General features: G+C 44.3%; 1 protein-coding gene across 1 annotated transcript; it reads left to right on the top strand.

Annotated features, from left to right (window-relative positions):
- Positions 1-4,320: 4,320 nt before the first annotated feature.
- IFT22 (intraflagellar transport 22) lies at positions 4,321-19,757 on the top strand. The gene is made up of 5 exons (XM_066598608.1): positions 4,321-4,490; positions 5,988-6,070; positions 6,501-6,587; positions 13,968-14,170; positions 19,298-19,757. The coding sequence occupies exons 1-5, from the start codon at positions 4,452-4,454 to the stop codon at positions 19,444-19,446; spliced, it is 561 nt and encodes a 186-aa protein (XP_066454705.1). The 5' UTR covers positions 4,321-4,451; the 3' UTR covers positions 19,447-19,757.
- The last annotated feature ends 682 nt before the right edge of the window (positions 19,758-20,439 follow it).

The raw sequence follows: 20,439 nt of genomic DNA, 5'->3' as shown, positions 1-20,439 counted from the left end.
GGTCTCCAATCCTTTAACCCCATAGATACTGTGGTCATACTGTATGTACTGAGGCACAGAAGGAGGGGCTACCTCTGTCAGATCATCAGTCACCTGCAGTGTGGTAACTGGGGGAAAGGTGATGCTTTGCTATGGCAGCCAAAGATCTAACAAGACCCTCTGCCATGAGTATTTGCCTATGGCCTTATAGTATCCCTGTCAGTGTAACACTTGTACATGCCTTTAAATGTACTGGAATTGGCTGCAGAACACAGCCTTGTTTTTCACCATGTGGGAAAAATCTACACATCTAACGTGGATTTTGAAAATGACTTAAAGAGGTTATCTGGGGAATATGCATTTTTTTCCCCAAAAACTTGAACTAGTAAATTACAGAATACACACTCACCTTCCCCAGTGCCTGGTCCCCGCTGATTTACATTTCCAGGTGCAGGGAGTCAGCGATAACATCCCCGACAAAAGTGCCATGTGACCACTGCAGTCAATCACCGGCTACCTTGAGCCATTGAATAGCTGCAGTGCTCACCTGACCAAGTGTTGTGTCGTCATACCTCTCCAGGAAGTTTTCAGTGGGAACCACAAGCCAGCGAAGCAGCAGCGTAGGAGCAGGAAAGGTAAGGATGCATTCTGTTATTTTACTACAGCAGGTTGAGAAGTTTTGGGAAAAAGGTTGCTCCTGAATAACCACCTTACTTCCACAGCAAATCTGTCAAAATCTGGTGCACATTTCCGCTGCAGAATATCTTGGTACGTGTGAAAGCACATATCACCTCCGCCAGGTAATCTCTGCCTTAAATTCAAAAAAATCACTGCCAAAAAGACCATGAATAAGGCTGGGTTCCCACGAGACGGAAATCCCGCGGAAATCTTGCGGTTTGGCAGCACTGAAAAACCGCTAGATTTCCGTGGGATAAGCGCTGCTTCAAAACCCACGGCAGTTTGCCACGGGTTTTGGAGCGGTTCGGCCGACGGCCCTTCCATTGCGGCTTTCTCTCCCCATAGAGAGGAGTGAGGCCACAACGAAAAAGAAAAAAGAATTGACATGCAGCAGCTGTCAATTCCGCGCCGCAGCGCCTCTTTGCCACGACGGATTGGCCGCCCCGAGTGGAAGAGATTTTTGCAAGATCTCGTCCACATGGCTGGCTAATCCCGGGATTAGGAGCCACGGGCGGATTTGCCGCACAGAAATTCTGCACGGAATTTCCACAGCAAATCCGTCCCGTGTGAACCCAGCCTTAAACTTAACTTTTATTGATTAAGTATCAAACAACTTCCTATGGCGGGAAAAAGCATATAAATATATGCCAGACACTGGGGCAAGTATGTGATAAACAGAAGATACGTCCCTACAATGAACACTGGCCACTGCTGGAAAAATAGCATGGGGTACCAAAACTAAAATGCCTCTGATACACCTTATTTCTCTCCTAAACTTGGGGTGTTTGTCCTGATGAGAGCAGGCCTGTAAATTCTAGGTTATACCCTGTTCTCAATCAAAGAAGATAATCCACATATATAACCTACATCAGGGATAATGGAAAGATAATGTTTGACATCAATATATCTAAATAGATGTAACCCTGCATAGAGTGGCTCCACCAGGTTAGGATAACATATTTAAAAAAACAATGCCACAAAAGTGACACAAGACCAGCCCGCGATTCTTGCATAAGTAGGGAATATGAGAGGTCTGAAGGAGGTCAAGACAGGTGTCCCCTTCTCAATCATTTTTTATTTTTGGTTTTTCTCATAAAAATTCAGAAATTGATTGTAAGAATGTTTCCATCCAGTAGGTGGTGCTGTTGAGGTAGTATTTTTATCTTATGTGTGCATTAGAGATAAGAAGAGACATCATAAAACTGTTGTATTCCTCAGCTCAGTGGACTGATTTAGTGTTTATCTCTCTGCTCAGACTATCTTAAGCCTCAAATTCTTGTGTGAACATTTATTTAGACCAAGAGGTGTGCCCCCCCCCCCTCTCTGCATCTGTATGTTATAATTATGTGCCATCAAAACTAATTCATTAGCCTGATGAAGGGGGTGAGATATCCCCGAAAACTTGCTGTAACATCATGTATTTTTGTTAGCCATTAAAAGGTATCATATCTACAAGATTGCTTGGTTTCCTCTGGTTACTGAGAACAATCACACAAGACCAGATGTGACATGAAGATACCAAAACTATCCACATATATCCTCGTGGCAAAATTGCGATCGCCCCTGTGAAACTAGCCTAAAGCCTGTGTCACACAGAAACATAATTGTGCAGCGCTTTGCGCACAATACACAGTGAATAGAACCCGTTGATTTCAATGGGTTTGTTCACATAAGCGAATTTTGTGTGCACAGTGGCGCAGGAAAATAGCGCATACTGAACTAACTTAATTGCCCATTTCAATGAATGAAAGCATGGTCATGTCATCTTTTTTTTTGCGCAGGCGCATTATTTGTATGCTCAAAAAGAACAGCAGAACATGTAGATGCAAATACGAAATGTGTGTTCCATACATGCATGCGTAAATGCATTTATGCCTCCGTGACATCGGCCTAACTTTGGTCTTACATATGAACAACTGCCACATGCAACAATCCCTATCACCTGTCTATTAAGTCATGGTTGGGCTGCACCGAAAACTGCCAGAATTCCATGGGAGAGCAGCAGCTTTAAAATCCACGGCATTTCGCCACGGGTTTTGGAGCGGTTCGGCCACCGGCATTCCGCTGCGGCTTTCTCTCCTCATACAGAGGAGCAATGCCACAGTGGAAAAAAATAAAAGAATTGACATGCTGCGGCTGTCAATTCCGCACCGCAGTGCCAGATCCGCCCGGTGTTGCTGCGACGGATTGGCTGCCCTGTGTGGATGAGAGTTGTCAAAAATCTCGTCCACATGGCTGGCTAAACCAGGGATTAGCGGCTGCAGGCGGATTTGCTGCAGCGAAATTACGCACGGAAATTCCGCCCCGTGGGAACCTAGCCTATTTTTCCAGCAGTGGCCAGTAGTTGGTTGCAGCGACGTATCTTCTGTTTATCACATACTAGCAGCAGCGTCTGGCATACAGTTAGATTATTTTCCCGCGTTATGAGGTTAGTTGATATTTTGATATTTTAAATCGAATCAATAAACGTTAAGCTTTATTCACGGTCCGTCTAAGGCCTGCTTCACGCAAAATTAAGCATCTTTGCGTGCGCTTTAGCGCAGCGTTTTTGCGGAAGGCACTGGCTTTTTTGCTCGGGCATCAGCGTATTTTACTGCACTTTTTGCACCCGCAAGGCATGTTCATTTGCGCACCGCAAATAAGGACGCAACGATTGAAATGGCTAATGAATTCCAGATGTGTCCTCTTTCCTGCAGAATTATGCATTGTTTAACGCATCTCCTTGCGTTTTGTGCACACATTTGTGCACCCCCACTAACTTCTATGGAGACCTTTGGTCCGCAAATACACAGAACATTAGAACATGTTCTACTTTTTTTGCACCACCGAAATGCACGCACAAAATATGGAAATGTGAGTGGACCCTTGGAATCAATAGGTTCTATTCTCTGCGTATTACATGAGCACCCCCCCCCCACACACACGCACACGCACACACACACACACACACACGAACAAAATTTTTTTATATTGTGTTCCCCTAAAAAAAATATACATTTGGCACTGACTCAATGGTTACAACCCATAGGCGAAAGGTCGGCTTCACATCTGCGTTGGAACCTTGGATGCAGATCCGGCTCAAAATACCGGAAGAAAAGGCGCTGTTAAAAGCCAGGCAACAGAACAGAAACCGTACGGACACCATTATAGTCAGCGGGGTCCACTTGGTGCTGTTGGTTCCGTTCAGAGATGGAGCCGTTCAGCCGTGGGGATTCCTGCTTCCTGCCTGGCGCAGGACAGCGGAACCCCGAGCGCAGATGTGAAACCACCCAATAATAATTGGCAAAAAATAAATAAATGCAAAATTGCTGGTTTTTGGGGGGGTTTTTGCATTAAACCCTCCCAAATAAAATTTTTTAAAAATGAATAAATTCTATGCCCTCCGAAGTGGCGCCACTGAAAACTGCAACTCTCCCTGCAAATAAAACATGCCCTTGCAAAAATTTTTTGCGATGGTGAAAAAAAAAAACAGAAAAAGGTGTTTAGCCCCAAACCCTTCTAGAATAACTGCTGAGTATTTATAAAACTGTGAGATACAGAGCCCCATCCCTGGAAGACGGCGGCACAAAACACTGTGACAATGCCGAATGTGCCAGCGAGAATCACAGCACACATTTACACCGCACCGTCTCCCTGGCAACGGCGGCAGCCTATGGTGTACAAGCGCCTTGCCATGGCAACGGCAGACACGATTGGAGTATAGTAGGCCGCAGGAGCGGCAATCAGTGCGGGACGAGGTTTCCATCACTCCCTTTATGTGGTGACAGGGGACTATATTCTCGGGCGGTGGAAGAATGCTGAAGGCGAAGGTGCTGGTTGTCGGCCCCAGTGAGGTGAGGGCCGCTCTTGTATCGTTACAGTAACCCTCTCACTGCTGGAAAGGGAGCAAGGTAGTTAGCAGTCTAAGGGTTAATTAAAGTGGCCACTGAGTCCTGTAGAAGCTTATATGTCATTGTTACATTTACTGCAAGTTATAAGGTGTAGAAAGGGAGAAAAAACCTGGGATAAGCAGAGAAATAGGACTAAGGCCGAATGCACCCAGCCGGGTCGGATCGCTGTGCCCGGCTGGCGACCCCGCGTCCGCAGTCCTCTTTTCCGTATTGCGGATGTGCCGGCCGGCCCACATGCACTGTACAGAAAGTACCGCACTGTCGTTAGGCGATGACGTTGATTTCGCTGCCCGCCTGCTGGGACAGCTCGTTCACACAAGGGACCTAATCGCGCAAAAACTTTTGTGTGCAAACAAATTGCGTCTAACTGCGCACAAAATAGCGTGAACGGACAATTTTCCTCAATTGTGGCCGAGCCTCATTAGTATGAAAATCGTCATTCACAGGGTCTAGAGCTGCGTGTTGCAGAAAAAATGCGCTGCCATCACACTTGCGATAAAATCACGTGACGCGAGAGTTAGTGAAAACGCAGTATTATGAAACCAATGATTTTCAATGGTTTCTCTCACATTTGCGATGTTTTCGTTCGCGCGATGTTGCAAGAAAAAAATAAATAAATTGCAGCATCTCCTGTCTTTCTGTGTTTTGCTCTTTTGTTATCCCCCACATTTCCCTATGGAACCTCCTTTTTATTGCATCGCAAAGGACGAACTTGCAATTTTCGTGTGTCTCTATGAGTTTTTAACATTTTAACATAACTTTTGCGCAAAAAAAAAATTGCACAAGAATATCGCGCGCGGCAGCAATGTTTTTACGAGAAAAAGCAGGGAAAAGGTGCGACTTTCTTGCTGCAAAATCGCGATCGCCAGTGTGAAGGAGCCCTGAGGGGGATATTTTTATTTCGTCCGTCCAGCACAAAACCTTCTCCACACTACATGCATACAATAGGAGCGTACGGACACTCCTGCGCTTTGCACACCAAAGTTAGGGCTTATTCACACATCTGTATATCAGCCGGATTTTCACACCCGGCCGATATACGGTGTCCCTTTCTGCAGGGGTAGGAGGAGGGCTGGGCCAGGAGCAATGCACTGAGCTCCTGCCCCCTCTCCACCCTCTCTCTCCGCCCCTTGCCACTGTTTGCAATGGGAGGGTCAGGACGGGCGCGGAGCTAAGTCCCGCCTCCGCCCCGCCCCCTCCTGTTGCAAATAGTGGTGAGAGGCGGAGAAGGGACAAGGGGGAGCTTAGTGCACTCCCCCCCCCCTTCCATAGGAAACCATTGGTTCTATTAGTCACATTTTTTTTTTTTGCGCGGCTAACTTAGCTAAGTTATAGCACTTGGAGGGGGACAATGAAAAAAAAAGGCGCCAAAAAAAATAAAAATTGGAAAAGTTTTGCCTTCTGCATGCATTCTGTAAGTTCAATGTTTATTTTTTACAGTCTGGAAAGACAACTTTGGCAAACTTTTTAGCTGATGCCACAGAAAATATTGGTGGCGAATACAGTCCGACCCAAGGAGTAAGGTAATGTGGTCGATGGGTCCTGTAGGATATTTCTCCTGAAACGCTGTTTTTCTTAAGTTGTGCTTTTGCTGCGTTTTAGTAATACTTTTCTCATTGTAACAGATCTGGATGACTGGAGCGGCCGGAACAATGGATGCCTATGTTCTATCTGTTTTATTGTCCGGGGTTTATAGCCTGCATATGTTCAGCATTCTCCCAGGAATCCAGTGGGGCCTAGCCTCATATAATACTTGTATATTACGCAGACACGTTGTAATCGTGGTCGACAGATGTGCTGTTCTATAAACTCGTTGTAAAGTGTAAACTCCACTGACTGAAGGATAATGGACTTTTTACTAGGAGAATGATATTCAAATGTTGTTTCTTGCTAAATGTTTGCTTTGATACATTTCCAATACAGCGTACAGAGTTTTTTTCTTCTTTTATGCAGGATACTGGAGTTCGAATGTCCAAATGTGAATGGAAACAAAGGACCTGGATGTGAAGTTGAACTTTGGGACTGTGGAGGAGATCACAAGTAAATGTTTAGATCTACTGGTTTATTAATGGGAAGGTGTCACTGTGCCCTCACCAAAAGGTCTAAAGGTACCTTTACACGGCCGGTTATCACATGAATAATCGCTGGAAACAGTGCTTTTTGGCGATGTTCCTGTTTACACACACCCAGCAATAGGGCACTGAGCAAGAAATTGCGCAGTAGTCACTAGTTGTTTCCGTTCAGCTCACTGAAATGAAGCAACTTCTCGTTCAGTGTAAACAGGAGTCATTCAATCTTTGAACGACTGCTTGTTTGCAGTGAATGGATGTAAGTGACCGGAAGAGATCTCCAGTACGCTTCGCCTCCATTCACTGAACGACTATCGCTCCTGTGTGAAAGATCATAGGAGCGATAGTCATTGAGACAGCTGTCGGAGATATGCGCCCAATAGTTGTCCTTTGTAAGGCCGGCTGCACACGACAGCCCACAGCGGAATCCGACCCTGTGCCCGGCCGGTGAGCCCACGTACCTGTCTTTTCTTGAATTCATCTGTATTGCGGATGGTCCGGCTGGCGTGCCTTTGGACATGCGCAGAACAGATTTTCCGGCACCGTCGCGGGTTGAATTAACATTGCGGAAGGGCCACGGGTCGAACGGCTTCCATTGACTTCTATGGAAGGCGTCCGTACAGACACCACACAAAAATAGAGCATGCTGCGATTGTTTTTTTTGTCCTCCGCGAGCGAAAAATCGCAATTGATTTCCGCTCATGTGCAGGAAAAAGCGCTTTTCCATTGTATACCATGGACAGAATTTGCTGTGGAATCTGGTGGCGGAATCCCGCTCCAGATTGCACAATGCAAATATGCCCGTGTGCAGCCAGCCTTAACGTATCTTAATCCCTTAGTGACCAAGCCTGTTTGCGCCTTAATGACCAGGCCAAATTTTGCAAATCTGACATGTGTCACTTTAACATGGAAAAACACCAGAAAGGTTTTGCATATCCAAGCGATTCTGACATTGTTTTTTCGCCACATGTTGTGCTTCATTTAGGCGGAAAAAATAGACCGATAGAAATTGTGTTTATTTATTAAAAGCGCCAAAATTGGGAAAATTTTGAAAAAATCGTCATTTTTTCACATTTCCAACTGCAATATCTTAAATATGTGCAAACATAATATAGAAATTTTTGCTAAGATTTATATTTCCACCCGTTTACTTTATTTTGGGCGCACATTGGAAAAACTTTCGTTTTTTTTTAACTATTTAGGAGACGTACAAATTTAACATTACTTTTTAGCATTTTGAGGAACACTTTGTTTTCCTATACCAAGCCGAGATTGGAAAGGCTCATGAGTGTCAGAATAATAGATACCCCCCCAAATGACCTCATTTTAAAAACTACACCCCTTAATGTATTCACTGAGGGGTGTCATGAGTATTTTGACCCCACAGTTTTTTTTCAGGAATTAATTCAATTTAGAGGAGAAAAAGTAAAATTTCATATTTTTGCAAATCTGTCATTTTAAAGACATATTTTTTTCCTATAGTTTACATGAAAATCAGGATTTACACCCCAAAATGGATACCCCTATTTCTCCCGTGTTCAGAAATATACCCATTGTGGCCCTATTGTTATATCTGAGTCCACAACGGGGCCCAAAATGAAAGGAGTAGTCAGTGTCTTTCAAAACAGAAATTTTGCTTGAAGTCCTTTTAGGCCCCATAGCACACATGTAGAGTTCTTGAGCGCCCAAAACCATAGAAAACCCCCACAAATGACCCCATTTTGAAAACTAGACCCCTTAAGGAATTTATCTAGGGGTGTACTGCATATTTTGACCCCACAGTTTTTGAATGAATTCAAACCAAGCAAAAGGAAAAAATTGTGATTTTCGTTTTTTCGGCAATTCTGTCATTTTAAAAACAGCTTTTTTTGTACAGCACACATATGAAGGAAGACTTGCACCCAAAAATGGATACCCCTGTTTGTCCCGTGTTCAGAGACATACCCATTGTGGCCCTAATCTTATGTCTGGATACACAACGGAGCCCAAAATGAAAGGAGCGACCGGTGGCTTTCGGAACACAAATTTTGCTTGAAGTCCTTTTAGGCCCCATTGCCCACTTGTAGAGTTCTTGAGCGCCCAAAACCATAGAGAACCCCCCACAAATGACCCCATTTTGAAAACTAGACTCCTTAACGAATTTATCTAGGGGTGTACTGCGCATTTTGACCCCACAGTTTTTGAATAAATTCAAGCAAAGCAAAAGGAAAAAATTTGGATTTTTGTTTTTTTGGCAATTTTGTCATTTTAAAAACAGCTTTTTTTGTACAGCACACATATGAAGGAAGACTTGCACCCAAAAATGGATACCCCTGTTTGTCCCGTGTTCAGAGACATACCCATTGTGGCCCTAATCTTATGTCTGGATACACAACGGAGCCCAAAATGAAAGGAGCGACCGGTGGCTTTCGGAACACAAATTTTGCTTGAAGTCCTTTTAGGCCCCATTGCCCACTTGTAGAGTTCTTGAGCGCCCAAAACCATAGAGAACCCCCCACAAATGACCCCATTTTGAAAACTAGACTCCTTAACGAATTTATCTAGGGGTGTACTGCGCATTTTGACCCCACAGTTTTTGAATAAATTCAAGCAAAGCAAAAGGAAAAAATTTGGATTTTTGTTTTTTTGGCAATTTTGTCATTTTAAAAACAGCTTTTTTTGTACAGCACACATATGAAGGAAGACTTACACCCCAAAATGGATACCCCTGTTTGTGCTGTTTTCAGAAATATACCCATTGTGGCCCTAATCTTATGTCCGCATGCACAACGGGGCCCAAAATAAAAGGAGTAATCGGTGGCTTTCAGAACATAGATTTTGCTTGAAGTCCTTTTAGGCCCCATTGCCCACTTGTAGAGTTCTTGAGCGCCCAAAACCATATAGAACCCCCACAAATGACCCCATTTTGAAAACTAGACCCCTTAACGAATTTATCTAGGGATGTACTGCATATTTTGACCCCACAGTTTTTGAATAAATTCAAGCAAAGCAAAAGGAAAAAAATAGGATTTTCATTTTTTGGGCTATTGTGTCAATTTAAAAACAGTTTTTTTTGTACAGCACACATATAAATGAAGGCTTTCACCCCAAAATGGATACCCCTGTTTGTCCCGTGTTCAGAAACATACCCATTGTGGCCCTAATAGACTTACAGGACCCATGGCTAGGCCTACAATGAAAGGAATACTCGTTGGATTTCAGGGTACCACTGAATAAATTTCAGGCCCCATTGCCCACTTATCGAGCCATTGAGCGGCCAAAACTATAAAGAACCCCCTCAAATGACCCCATTTTGAAAACTAGACCCCTTAACGAATTCATCTAGGGGTGTACTGCGTATTTTGACCCCACAGTATTTGAATGAATCTAAGCAAAGCAGAAGGAAAAAGTTACGATTTTCAATTTTTTTGGCAATTTTTTCAATTTAAAAACAGTTTTTTTGTACAGTGCACATAGGAATGAAGACGTTCACCCCAAAATGGATACCCCCGTTTGTCCCGAGTTCAGAAACATACCCATTGTGGCCCTAATCTACTTACAGGACGCATGGCAAGGCCTATAAAGGACGGAACACCTGTTGGATTTTAGGGCACAACTGAATAAATTCCAGGCCCCATTGCTTATTTGTACAGAATAAAGATTGACTCCCTAAAAATTCCCCCCCTCCCCCTCCACGCCCTTTTTGGCGTTCGCAAATCTTAGATAAAAGTAAAAATGTGAACTGTGTAGTATTTCCGAAGACAGGAGTAATTACGGAGGCTGGTTGGAATGGGCCCATGGGGCAATAAAACCGGGTATCCCCCCCCCCCCTCTCATGCTTTTTGGGGGTATTTCATGACCTCAGTGGCGGGTATGGGGTGTAAAAAGTGGCGTTCCGTGAGTCTCCGTAAGCTTGATGAGGTGCGGCGGTCTCACACAGAAGGCGCTCAACAAGGTGCTCCTGGAACTGCAGGAAAGCGAGCGTTCCCGGGGCTTCTTGTAAAATACGTATCACAGGTAGCGGTCTGAATAACGCCGGGCTCACGCGGGTGCAGGCGGAATCCGCTTGCGGAGGCCCACAGCGGATCCCATCTGTGAGCCCGGCTGTGACCCTGCGTACGGCTGCGTAATGTACTGCGCATAACTGCCTACTCACACAGGCGGTCATGCACAGTACACCTTTGTTTGTATTTCCCGCACCATCGCTTAGCGATGACGCGGGTACCCGCAGCCCGTATACAACGTAGTTGCGTATGGGCTGCGGGTATATCCGCGACCATGGAGCACAATGGGCTCTATGTTGCCGATTCCGCAGTAAAATAGAACCTGCTGCGTTCTCTTTTCTGCGAGTGGATTACGCAATTCTGACCCGCTAATGTGAGCGGAATTGTGTAATCCAATGCGATTGATCTGCGTATTACCACGGATCAGAAGCATGCAGAATCCGTAATTCCTATCCGGTCATGTGAGACCGGCCTATGGTAGATCGCTACCTTTTTATCACGTGACCGGGGACCGCTCAACGAGGCCACCCGTCACTGCTCCAGGCTCTCGGCGACCGTTGGTCGCTGGGAGCAAGGAGATTTTAAGTTTCCTGGGCTCCCTGACTCCTGCGCATGTGTCCGGCTTTTTGCCGGCAATCGCATGTGCAGAATCCTGGAAAGTCCACGGAAGAAGATCGCGTCGGGATTCAAATACGCAGGCCTCCGGTAAAAAGATTCATCTCCTCTCACCGATCGCATCAGTGAGGGGAGATGAAACTTCAAATTTTTTTTTTTACTTTTACGTGATCGCCATTATTGGATAATGGCGAACACGTGACCAGGAACCGCTCACCGCGGACCCCCATTAAATCTCCATGCTCTTGGCTACGTTTTGTAGCCAGGAGCAGGGAGAATTTAAATTATCCTGGCAATCCACAGCTTTTGCGCATGCGCCCGCCATTTTGGCGACGGGCGCGTGTGCAGAAGCTGTGGTAAGGTCCGCGGATAAATCTGGGGGCCTTAGGTACGTACTTTCATCCTCCCTCACGGATATGATCCATGAGGGGAGATGAAACGTACGCTTTTTAAACTTTTAAAAACTTTTTTTTACTTTTTTTTTTTTTACTTTTTTACACTTTTTTTTCACTTTACATGATCACTGTCATCCATTGGATGACAGTGATCATGTCCCCGGTATAATCTCTCTGCTCCTAGCTACACATGGCAGCCAGAAGCAGAGGGATTTTAAATTCCCCGGGGCTCGAGCCCGTCTGTGCACGCGCCCGATGTCAATCATCGGGCGCGCATGCGCAGACGGGGATTCGGGTCCCGGGACATCGGGACACCGCTGAGGACTGGGGGTGAGTATTTTCACCTCCCCTCATGGATCCGATCCATGAGGGGAGGTGAAACTGACTTTTTTAAAACTTTTTTTTAACTTTTTCGCGATCGCCGCTAACCATTGGATAACGGCGATCGCGGTACCGGGGACCGCTCACCGCAGTCCCCGCTGACATCTCCTGCCTCCCGGCTACCTACAGGAGCCGGGAGCCAGGAGATTTTAAATCTCCCGCGCCGCCGGGCCGTCTGCGCATGCGGCTGACGTAATGCCGCCTGGCGCGCATGCGCAGAAGACCGGCTTCGGGCCCCGGAGCGGCAGGAGAGCGGGGAGCAGCGTGCAGGACCTGGGTGAGTAATTTCAGCTGCTCCGATGGATCCGATCCATCAGAGCAGCTGAATCTTTAACTTTTATGTACTTTTATTTACTTTTTTTGCGATCGGCGCTATCCATTGCATAGCGCCGATCGCAATGCCGGGGGGGGGCTCCGAACAGCCCGGGATGACAGCTCCATGCTGTCAGCTACCTGCGGACACCGACAGCATGGAGCTGTCACGTCCACAGCCCGAGGGGCACTATTCTCTGCAGGAAGCATGTTTTTACGTCCTCAGAGAATAGAGCCCACTTCGGGAGGACGTAAAAACACTATGGGCTGGTCGTTAAGGGGTTAAGACACATGTGGCATTATCAGACACCAGAAGGCCCTGCAAGGGTCATGACCAATACTGATTTCCCTTTGTTGAAGCTTCCTTAGGGCTTTGAACTAGATGCCCTTTCAGAAGGAAGTGTTACGGGGTTTGCTGGGTGGCTGAGCAGCATGATGGCTGCAAAAAGTCTGAGGAGAGTCCCAGAATGGCACTGCCTTCTATGATTGACATTTGTGTTTTAGATTTTGCTGTAATGGGGTGTTCAATACTATAAAATTTTGCACATTAGAAAAATTTGTGTCCTGAAACCGCCACTTTTCCAAAAAGTGGGTGGGGCTTTCATAGCCTACCCGGACCAACAGATTTATGTATAAGTTACACCAGGTCAGACCTGACTTACATTTCTGTGAAGGCGCACAGAGGTGCTGGGATGCACCTAATACGTAGAGGTATGGGGTACCAGGTTCAAATCCCCATCAAGCTTAGATTCTAACCTAGGACTCCAGGACTGCAGCGCTAAACCAACACACCTGTCTTTCTGCTCAAGAAGAAAGCTGATATATTTTGGTGATTGTTTTTTTTTTTTTGCGAGTTTATCGACTGACTGATCACGGCGTGCAGCACAATATGTAACATTACAGGTGTCCTTCATTTAGAACAACCACTTTCTATATACTGTACAAAGGTTTAGGTTTGAGACCCCACTCTGAGCCAATAGAAAGAGCAGCTATCATTTGGGCAGTTTCAACCCAATCATGTATTACATGGTCACCTATCCATTTGAAATAGGAGAAATAAGTGGCTACCTGCAACTTTCTCCGCTGATCAAGATTGCCAGCAGTTCATCGACTGTATGGGAAAGGTTGACATAATTTTTTTTGTACCCCCCTAAAGTGACCCTTCAGTTTTGGGACAAAATTCTGTCCTGGGATAGAAGGGGGAGCTATATTACCTGCAATTGTTTTTCTCTGCTGCTCCCCCAATCCGTTGACTCATGTCCTTATATTTGGGGGCCCAAGATGACTGCAGCAATTTTCTAAGTACTTAATGCACACGGCGCACTGCAGTCTGATTGGCTAGTGCTGCTCATGTAATCAGCATTGGACAATCAGAGAGCAGTTGTATTGCATTGTGGTCTGGCACTAGCAATGCAATGTAAGTATTAAGTAGTCGTTGACCATCTTGGATGGTTGAAAACGGGACCAGAAGCCAGTCAATTGGAGGAACGGAAGATAAGAACAACTGCAGGCAATATACACCCCCCTCCTCCTCTAGTTGCGGGTCAGAGCAGGTTGGTTATTCTTGCGAGTGCATTCATTTATGTGTTCCTGCTTGCTACATAGTGCTGTCTGTTAATAACCATCTTCAGGCTTTGCTTCTTACCATTTTCTCTCTCCTGATAGGTTTGAAAGTTGCTGGCCTGCTTTAATGAAAGATTCCCACGGGATCATGATTGTATTTAATTCAGATATTCCAAGTCACCTGAAGGAGATTGAAATGTGGCACAATAACTTTATCCACCAGCAACGATTACAAGATAACCAGTGTCTCCTGATCGCACATCTCAAGCCGGGATCAGGGGAACAAGCTGAGAAACCAGAGCTATGTAAGTGTCCCATTAAGGGTCTAGCTGAGAATCCTCAAATAATGCTGAAAGGGCTTTTTTTCTACACTTGGAGGGTTTTGAATTGTGTTTCATGATGAAAATCTACAATGTTTACAGTAGCTGTAGAAATCCACAGCCTAAATGGGCCATTAGTGCAGATTCTAAATCCACAGCATGGCATTGTATGCTACAGATTTTTATCATGGATTTCAGATCTGAGGCAAATCTGCACCAAAATCTACTACAAATCCACAAAACACATGCAGATTTTCCACTGCAGAAAATATATCCCATGTGGATTTACCTTTACCGCATGTTCACATGGGGTGTAAATGCTGCAGATGGATGAATAGTGAAGAGCTAGATCTTTTTGAGTGGCTATTTATTAACCCTTTCCAATCCACTGTCTGACATCTAAAGACATTCTGATTGAAGGCTGTACAGCTCCGATGTCGGAAGACGTCCAGCAGGGTATTCTTACTGCAGATTACTGGCTGCTCTGTTGTTGGGGGCTTCTCCAGCATGTCCAATACCACAGTACTGGATCTAGCCAGCAGGTGGCGCCATTGTATAATGGCAGAAAGAGAAAACCCCCTAGGAAAACCCTGAATCCAAAATTGGATCGCAAAGGGTTAAGGCAATAAATCTTTAAAAAGGCCCCGTTAGGATATGTTTACATGTGTATATCCTGCGAATTTGCATATGGAAATTCCACAGTGTACAGTGATCCCTCGTCTATCGCTGGGGGTTACATTCCAAAGACCTCCGCGATACATGAAAATTGGCAAAAAAGCGACGTTACATGTACACTAATGAATCTGTCAGGTGAACTGCCAAACAATCGCAAAAGTGAACAAACAGACCGATGCTATGATTAGTGAGCCAATCAGCACCCAGGATACAGAATACATTCCATCAGCCAATAGTGCGCTGTGCACAATCTTGCGTTGGCAAGCGCTAGTGGCGTACTGTATTTCCTGTATGTTCCTCAAAATTCTGCAATAAAGCAAAAACTAAGCGAAAACAATTATATATGGTCTATCTAAAATCCGCGATGCACTGAAGCTGCTATCATTGAACCACGATATAGCGGGGGATCACTGTATTACAGTACCAGCAAAGCAGATGAGATTTGGAAATATTTCATCTACAAGCTGCATAAAAAAATCTGTTGCATAAATTGACTTGCAGTGCGGCAGTCCTATCTGATGCTTGTCAATCTATGCTGCAGATCTTCACCGCAAATTTCAGCCTTTACATGCACAGGGTACATTCTGCTGTATGTAGCACATGCCGATTTAATTGCGAATTCTGCCTCAGAATTGCAGCAATTACCCTGCGGTAAATACATCCTGTGTGCATGCACCCCTGACCCCTTGACTCTAAAGGGCATACATGTACGTCCACCAGCATCAGAGTTTTTATGGAGCGGCAGGTACCAGCTATCTTTTACAGCTAACAGCCACAATCAGCGCCCGCGCCAATTGCAGCTGATAGCTCCTTAAATGCTGCTGTCAATTCTAATGGTGACATTTATTAAATGCCCCCATGTTCATAAACCTGCACAGTGCACTAGAAAGGCTCAGCATTGCTGTCCTTCTCTAACATTAGATGGCAGTATAACATTAGAAAGTTTACCACATACAGCAAAAATAGCGCGGTACTTCATAAGCCGGACATCTTATTAAACACTTAGAAACCTTTAACAGCTTCATAGGACGGCTGTACAACTGGTGCCTCTGCACCTACACAATAATTTATATTTGTTTGTTTTTATCTGTCTCATGTCAACAATCTATGAAATAGTCTGGTGACAAACGCATATTCTCGACGCATTTTTGCGTTCTTAATACAGATGTGTGCTCCAGTCTGACTGCACTTCTCCGGGCGTAAACTCTTAGGACCATGGAAATCGTATTATGGAGCAAAAATATTTTGAAACACTATTCTAAGAAGTCGTGAAAATGCCTGAAAAAGAAAACAAATTCAATGTAAAGCATGCTGCGTTTCTTATATTTTCTACAACAGAAAAATACAGCATTTTGATGCACAATGCTATGGGTGAGACCACCCTAGAAGAAATTTTCACCCTGAACAACTTTTGGTACCTCGGAAAGTGCTGGAAGCCCCAACAGTGTCCTGATCAAACAGATCACAGCACTAATTTTGATGAAGGGGCAGCTTGTTTCTAGTGTCAGAGAGCAGAGTAAATTTAAACACCCCTGCACTGCTTTTAGGCTTCTTCCACGTGGGTTTTTTTTGTGCATTTTTTAATGCTTGTAAAACAAAAAAAGTGTCTGCTGGGGCCTATTTTTCTGCCTTGGAAAATCCACACATTTAGACACAACGATTATCACTCAAAATTTGCTCAAAAGCCATCTTTTGAAACATAATCACGCCCATCGTGCACTTTTTGTGCACTATTCGCTTATCGCTGACTTCAAGCCTGCTTGAAAATCATTGCGTGGTCTTATCAGACCACATGATGAGTTCTCCGTAGTATAGTGGTGATAGTATTCTTTCAGCTGCAATCCCGCTCGAGAACAATAGAGCTGAATGCAGATAACAGACCTCTAGCTGTTACCTGCATACAGTGAAAAGCTTAATTTGCATGCTAATAAGCTACTAAGTAGCTACTTAGTAGTTTATGCAAAGAGATCACTCAAAACTGTCCAAGTTATCTTTTGAACAAATTTTGAGCAGTCCTCTTTCCATGTAAATGGGCCTTAAATCCTTCGTATGTAAGCACCCTTAGGCCATCTTCACATGGCCGGATATGCAGTGGAATGTCTGCTGCAGCACTAACAGTACAAACCTTGTAGAGGAGATTTCAGAAATCTCCTTCACATGCTGCTAACAATTTCTACAACACATACGCAGCTTTTTTGAAAAACAATGTGGATTGTAAATCCACAATCTGTCTATTTATGCTGTGGAATTCAAGCCTTTCAATAGAAGGGTTAAATTTCGCAGCATATCTTCAGTTAAAAATATAGCCAAATCTGCACCATTTAGGTGTGGATTGGCCACTGTGGATTCCCAGCATAATCGCTGTGGGTTTTCTGTTGCAGAAAGCCTTCAGTGATTATGGCACATGTGAAGGTGGCCTTAGGGTGTGTGCACACATAGCAGATTTGGTGCAGATTTTCCGCTGCAGAAAAAGCGCCTTCATTCAATTGAAGGTGTGAAATCTGCTGAGGATCCGCACAAAATCTGCTACATGTGAACGTACCCTTAGGCTGGGGTCACACGGGACAGAAATCCAGCAGAAATCTTGCGGAATGACTGCACTGAAAAACCGTGAGTTTTCCGCGGGATAAATGCAGCTTCAAAACCGCTTTTGGAGCAGTTTCATTGCCGGCATGCCACTGCGGCTTTCTCCCCCCATAGAGAGAAGAGAGGCCGCTGCAGAAATGACGAAAGAATTGATATGCTGCAGAATTGAATTCCGCGCCGCATGTCAGTTTTTGTGCGGCTTGGCCACAGCGTGTGGACGAGATTTTTTCTAAATCTTGTCCACTTTGCTGGCTAATACTGGTATTAGGAGCCACAGGCAAAATTGCCATACGGACTTTCCGCAGAGAAATTTCGCGGCAATTCCGCCACGTATGAACCCAGCCTTAGGATGTGTTCTCCCTAAGGAGATTTGCTGCAAATCAACAATAAATGTACAAAAAATGTATGGTGGAGTTTTTGTTGCCAGTTTTGCTGTACAATTGTTGCAGATTTGTTGCATATTTTTTCCTATGCGTTGCAAAAAGTGAAATCTGGGGTGAAAATCCACAGCATAAATTGACATGCTGTGGATTTAATGTTAATTTCCTAGAGATTTTTTTTCTACAGCATGTTACTCTAAACTCTGCGAATGTAAAACCACTTAGGGATTGTTCACACTTAGGGTGGATTCAGACGACCGTATATCAGCTCGGTTTTCACGCCGAGGCGATATACGGTGTCCTCATCTGCGGGGGCAGGGAGGATGGAAGAGCCAGGAGCAAGAACTGAGCTCCCGCCCCCTCTCCGCCTCCTCTCCACCCCCTCTCCGCCCCTCTGCACTACTTGCAATGAAAGGAAGCAGGACGGGGGGCGGTGCTAAGTGCCGAGAATTAGCCCCACCCCTGTCCCACCTCTCCTCATTGCAAATAGTGCAGAGGGGTGGAGAGGGGGCGGGGAGCTCAGAGCTCTGCTCTTGGCTCTTCCAGGCTCCCCCCCCCCCCCCGCAGAGAGAGACAACGTATATCGGCTGGGCGTGAAAACCGAGCCGATATACGGTCGTGTGAATCCAGCCTTAGTGTAATTGCTGCTGATTTTCCACAAATTATATGGCAAAATCCACAGCATTTCCACATCTAAAACCCAGCCAAAATCCACACCATTGGTACCCTTGGGCTAGTTTGACATGGGTGTTCATGACTTTGCCGCGATTTTGTTCCCGCGATTATTGAGTGTCAGCAATATTTTTTTTTTTTTTAAGAATAGGCTTGCATCGCTGCCGCCTGCAATTAAATTGTGCGGGTTTTTTTTTTGGTTTTTTTTTAATCGCAAGAGTCAATAGGACTTTCTAATGTTAAAATTGCATTGCAACACGTGTTTGTTGTGATGCAATAAAAAGAAGCCTCCAAAGGGAAACATGGAGGATTAAAAATTGCACATCGCAGAATGATAGATCATGCAGCGATTTTTTTTTTTTGATCGCATCACAGATGGGAAGGAAACCATAGAGAATCATTGGTTTCAAAATCTGCCTTTTTACTGACTATCACAGCATCAGGCGAAGATCGACCAATTTTCCCACCCCGAGTGAAACCAGCATTATATAGTAAATTTTAGACTGGCAGTCAAACCTGGAGCTACAAGGTGAATCAGCCCTTAATTTCATAACTGCACTAAATTGTCCAAATCGTGCATAATCCATTTTTATTTAACTCAAGGGGGCACTTTATGTAGTTTAATACAGGAAACACCTGTGCTTAATCCATGGCATATGCCACATAGCTCCGCTTCTCCTGTCTCTACTGAGTACATTTGTAAACCATTGATCTCTTTTGACCTTTTTGTCATTTATTCTTTGTTCTTCAGAAGTACAGGAAAATTCTCATTTTGTTTCTGTTTTGCTTTTTCTTATAGCGCCACCGTTGGCTAAATTAACATTAGTACATTCCAACCTAGAAGAAGATCCTGAGGACGTAAGAATGGAGTTTGTAAAATATCTCCGAGGTGTCATCAGCTCATTGTCAGAGAGCAGAGACCGTGAAGAAATGTCTATCATCACGTAACATTTTATTATAACACAAGACGCTTACGTCTGTTACTGACGAGTTTACTTATTTCACACCCAGATTTGCATATGAAAAAGACAAGAGGCTTTATGAAGCAACATAATTAGTCTCGTATTTCCCATGGTCTTTAGTTCTATACCAAATTCCCAACCATCCCTAAAATCGTAGTCCTATTGCTATATCTGTGTAATAACTTAATGCCAGTGAATATTTATAAATATTACATATTTTAGAAATCTAAATATATTATAGTCCTCTATATTTCTCTGTCCCTATGAAAAATAAAGTCAATAACTTTTTTCTATTGCTGAGGTTTTGTCTTATTTTACATAGATAGAAAAAAGAAATAAAGCCCATTTACTCGAAGCGATGATCGCTCAAAAATCGCTAAAAAGCAATCGTTTGAGCAATAATAGTTGCGTCTAAATGCACGGCCTAGTTAATCGTTAAGTTCAGGCCAAACTAAAAATCGTCTTTCAGCCTTATCAGTAGTTCTTCATAGTAGTGCTGATAGCATTGTTTACCATCGGAGAACAAAGAAGCTGAAAGCAGATAAGAGCCCTCCGGCTATTAACTGCATTCAGCGAAGGCTTTATTTGCACGCTAAATAGCTATTAAGTAGCTGAGTAGCTACTTAATAGTTTATGCAAAATGATTGCTCAAAGCTGTCACTCAAACTGTCATTTGAGCGATCTTTGAGCGCTCATCGCTCCATGTCAGTGGGCCTATAGTCCATGAAGTTCAAGCTTTTTAGGTCAACTAGTTTATATATCTGATGTTGCCTGGGTTTCTACTCAGGAGGATCTATTTTAAATGTCTTGTCTTGTCAGCAGCTATATATTTGGTGCATTTGTGCAATAATAACATCTGGATGTTTATTGTAGTCCTTATGAGGATCCTATTGAAAACCTTCCAGCAACAAATTGAAATGCCTTGTCACCCTTGATGCACTGGCTCTGTCTTTCTCCATTTGAATTCAGGCCAGATGCA

The sequence above is a fragment of the Eleutherodactylus coqui genome, chromosome 4 (genome assembly GCF_035609145.1).
Source record: "Eleutherodactylus coqui strain aEleCoq1 chromosome 4, aEleCoq1.hap1, whole genome shotgun sequence".
NCBI classification, from domain to species: Eukaryota; Metazoa; Chordata; class Amphibia; order Anura; family Eleutherodactylidae; genus Eleutherodactylus; species Eleutherodactylus coqui.
The sequence above is the reverse complement of the archived record's forward strand: the minus strand, read 5'-3'. Positions and strand labels throughout refer to the sequence as shown.

Bases quoted from the DNA above. Each gene is read 5' to 3' on its own strand.
- IFT22 (XM_066598608.1), top strand. From the start codon at position 4,452: ATGCTGAAGGCGAAGGTGCTGGTTGTCGGCCCCAGTGAG. The intron at 6,588-13,967 runs GTAAATGTTTAG...CTCTCCTGATAG, and splicing joins GACTGTGGAGGAGATCACAA to GTTTGAAAGTTGCTGGCCTG. The intron at 14,171-19,297 runs GTAAGTGTCCCA...TTTTTCTTATAG, and splicing joins AGCTGAGAAACCAGAGCTAT to CGCCACCGTTGGCTAAATTA.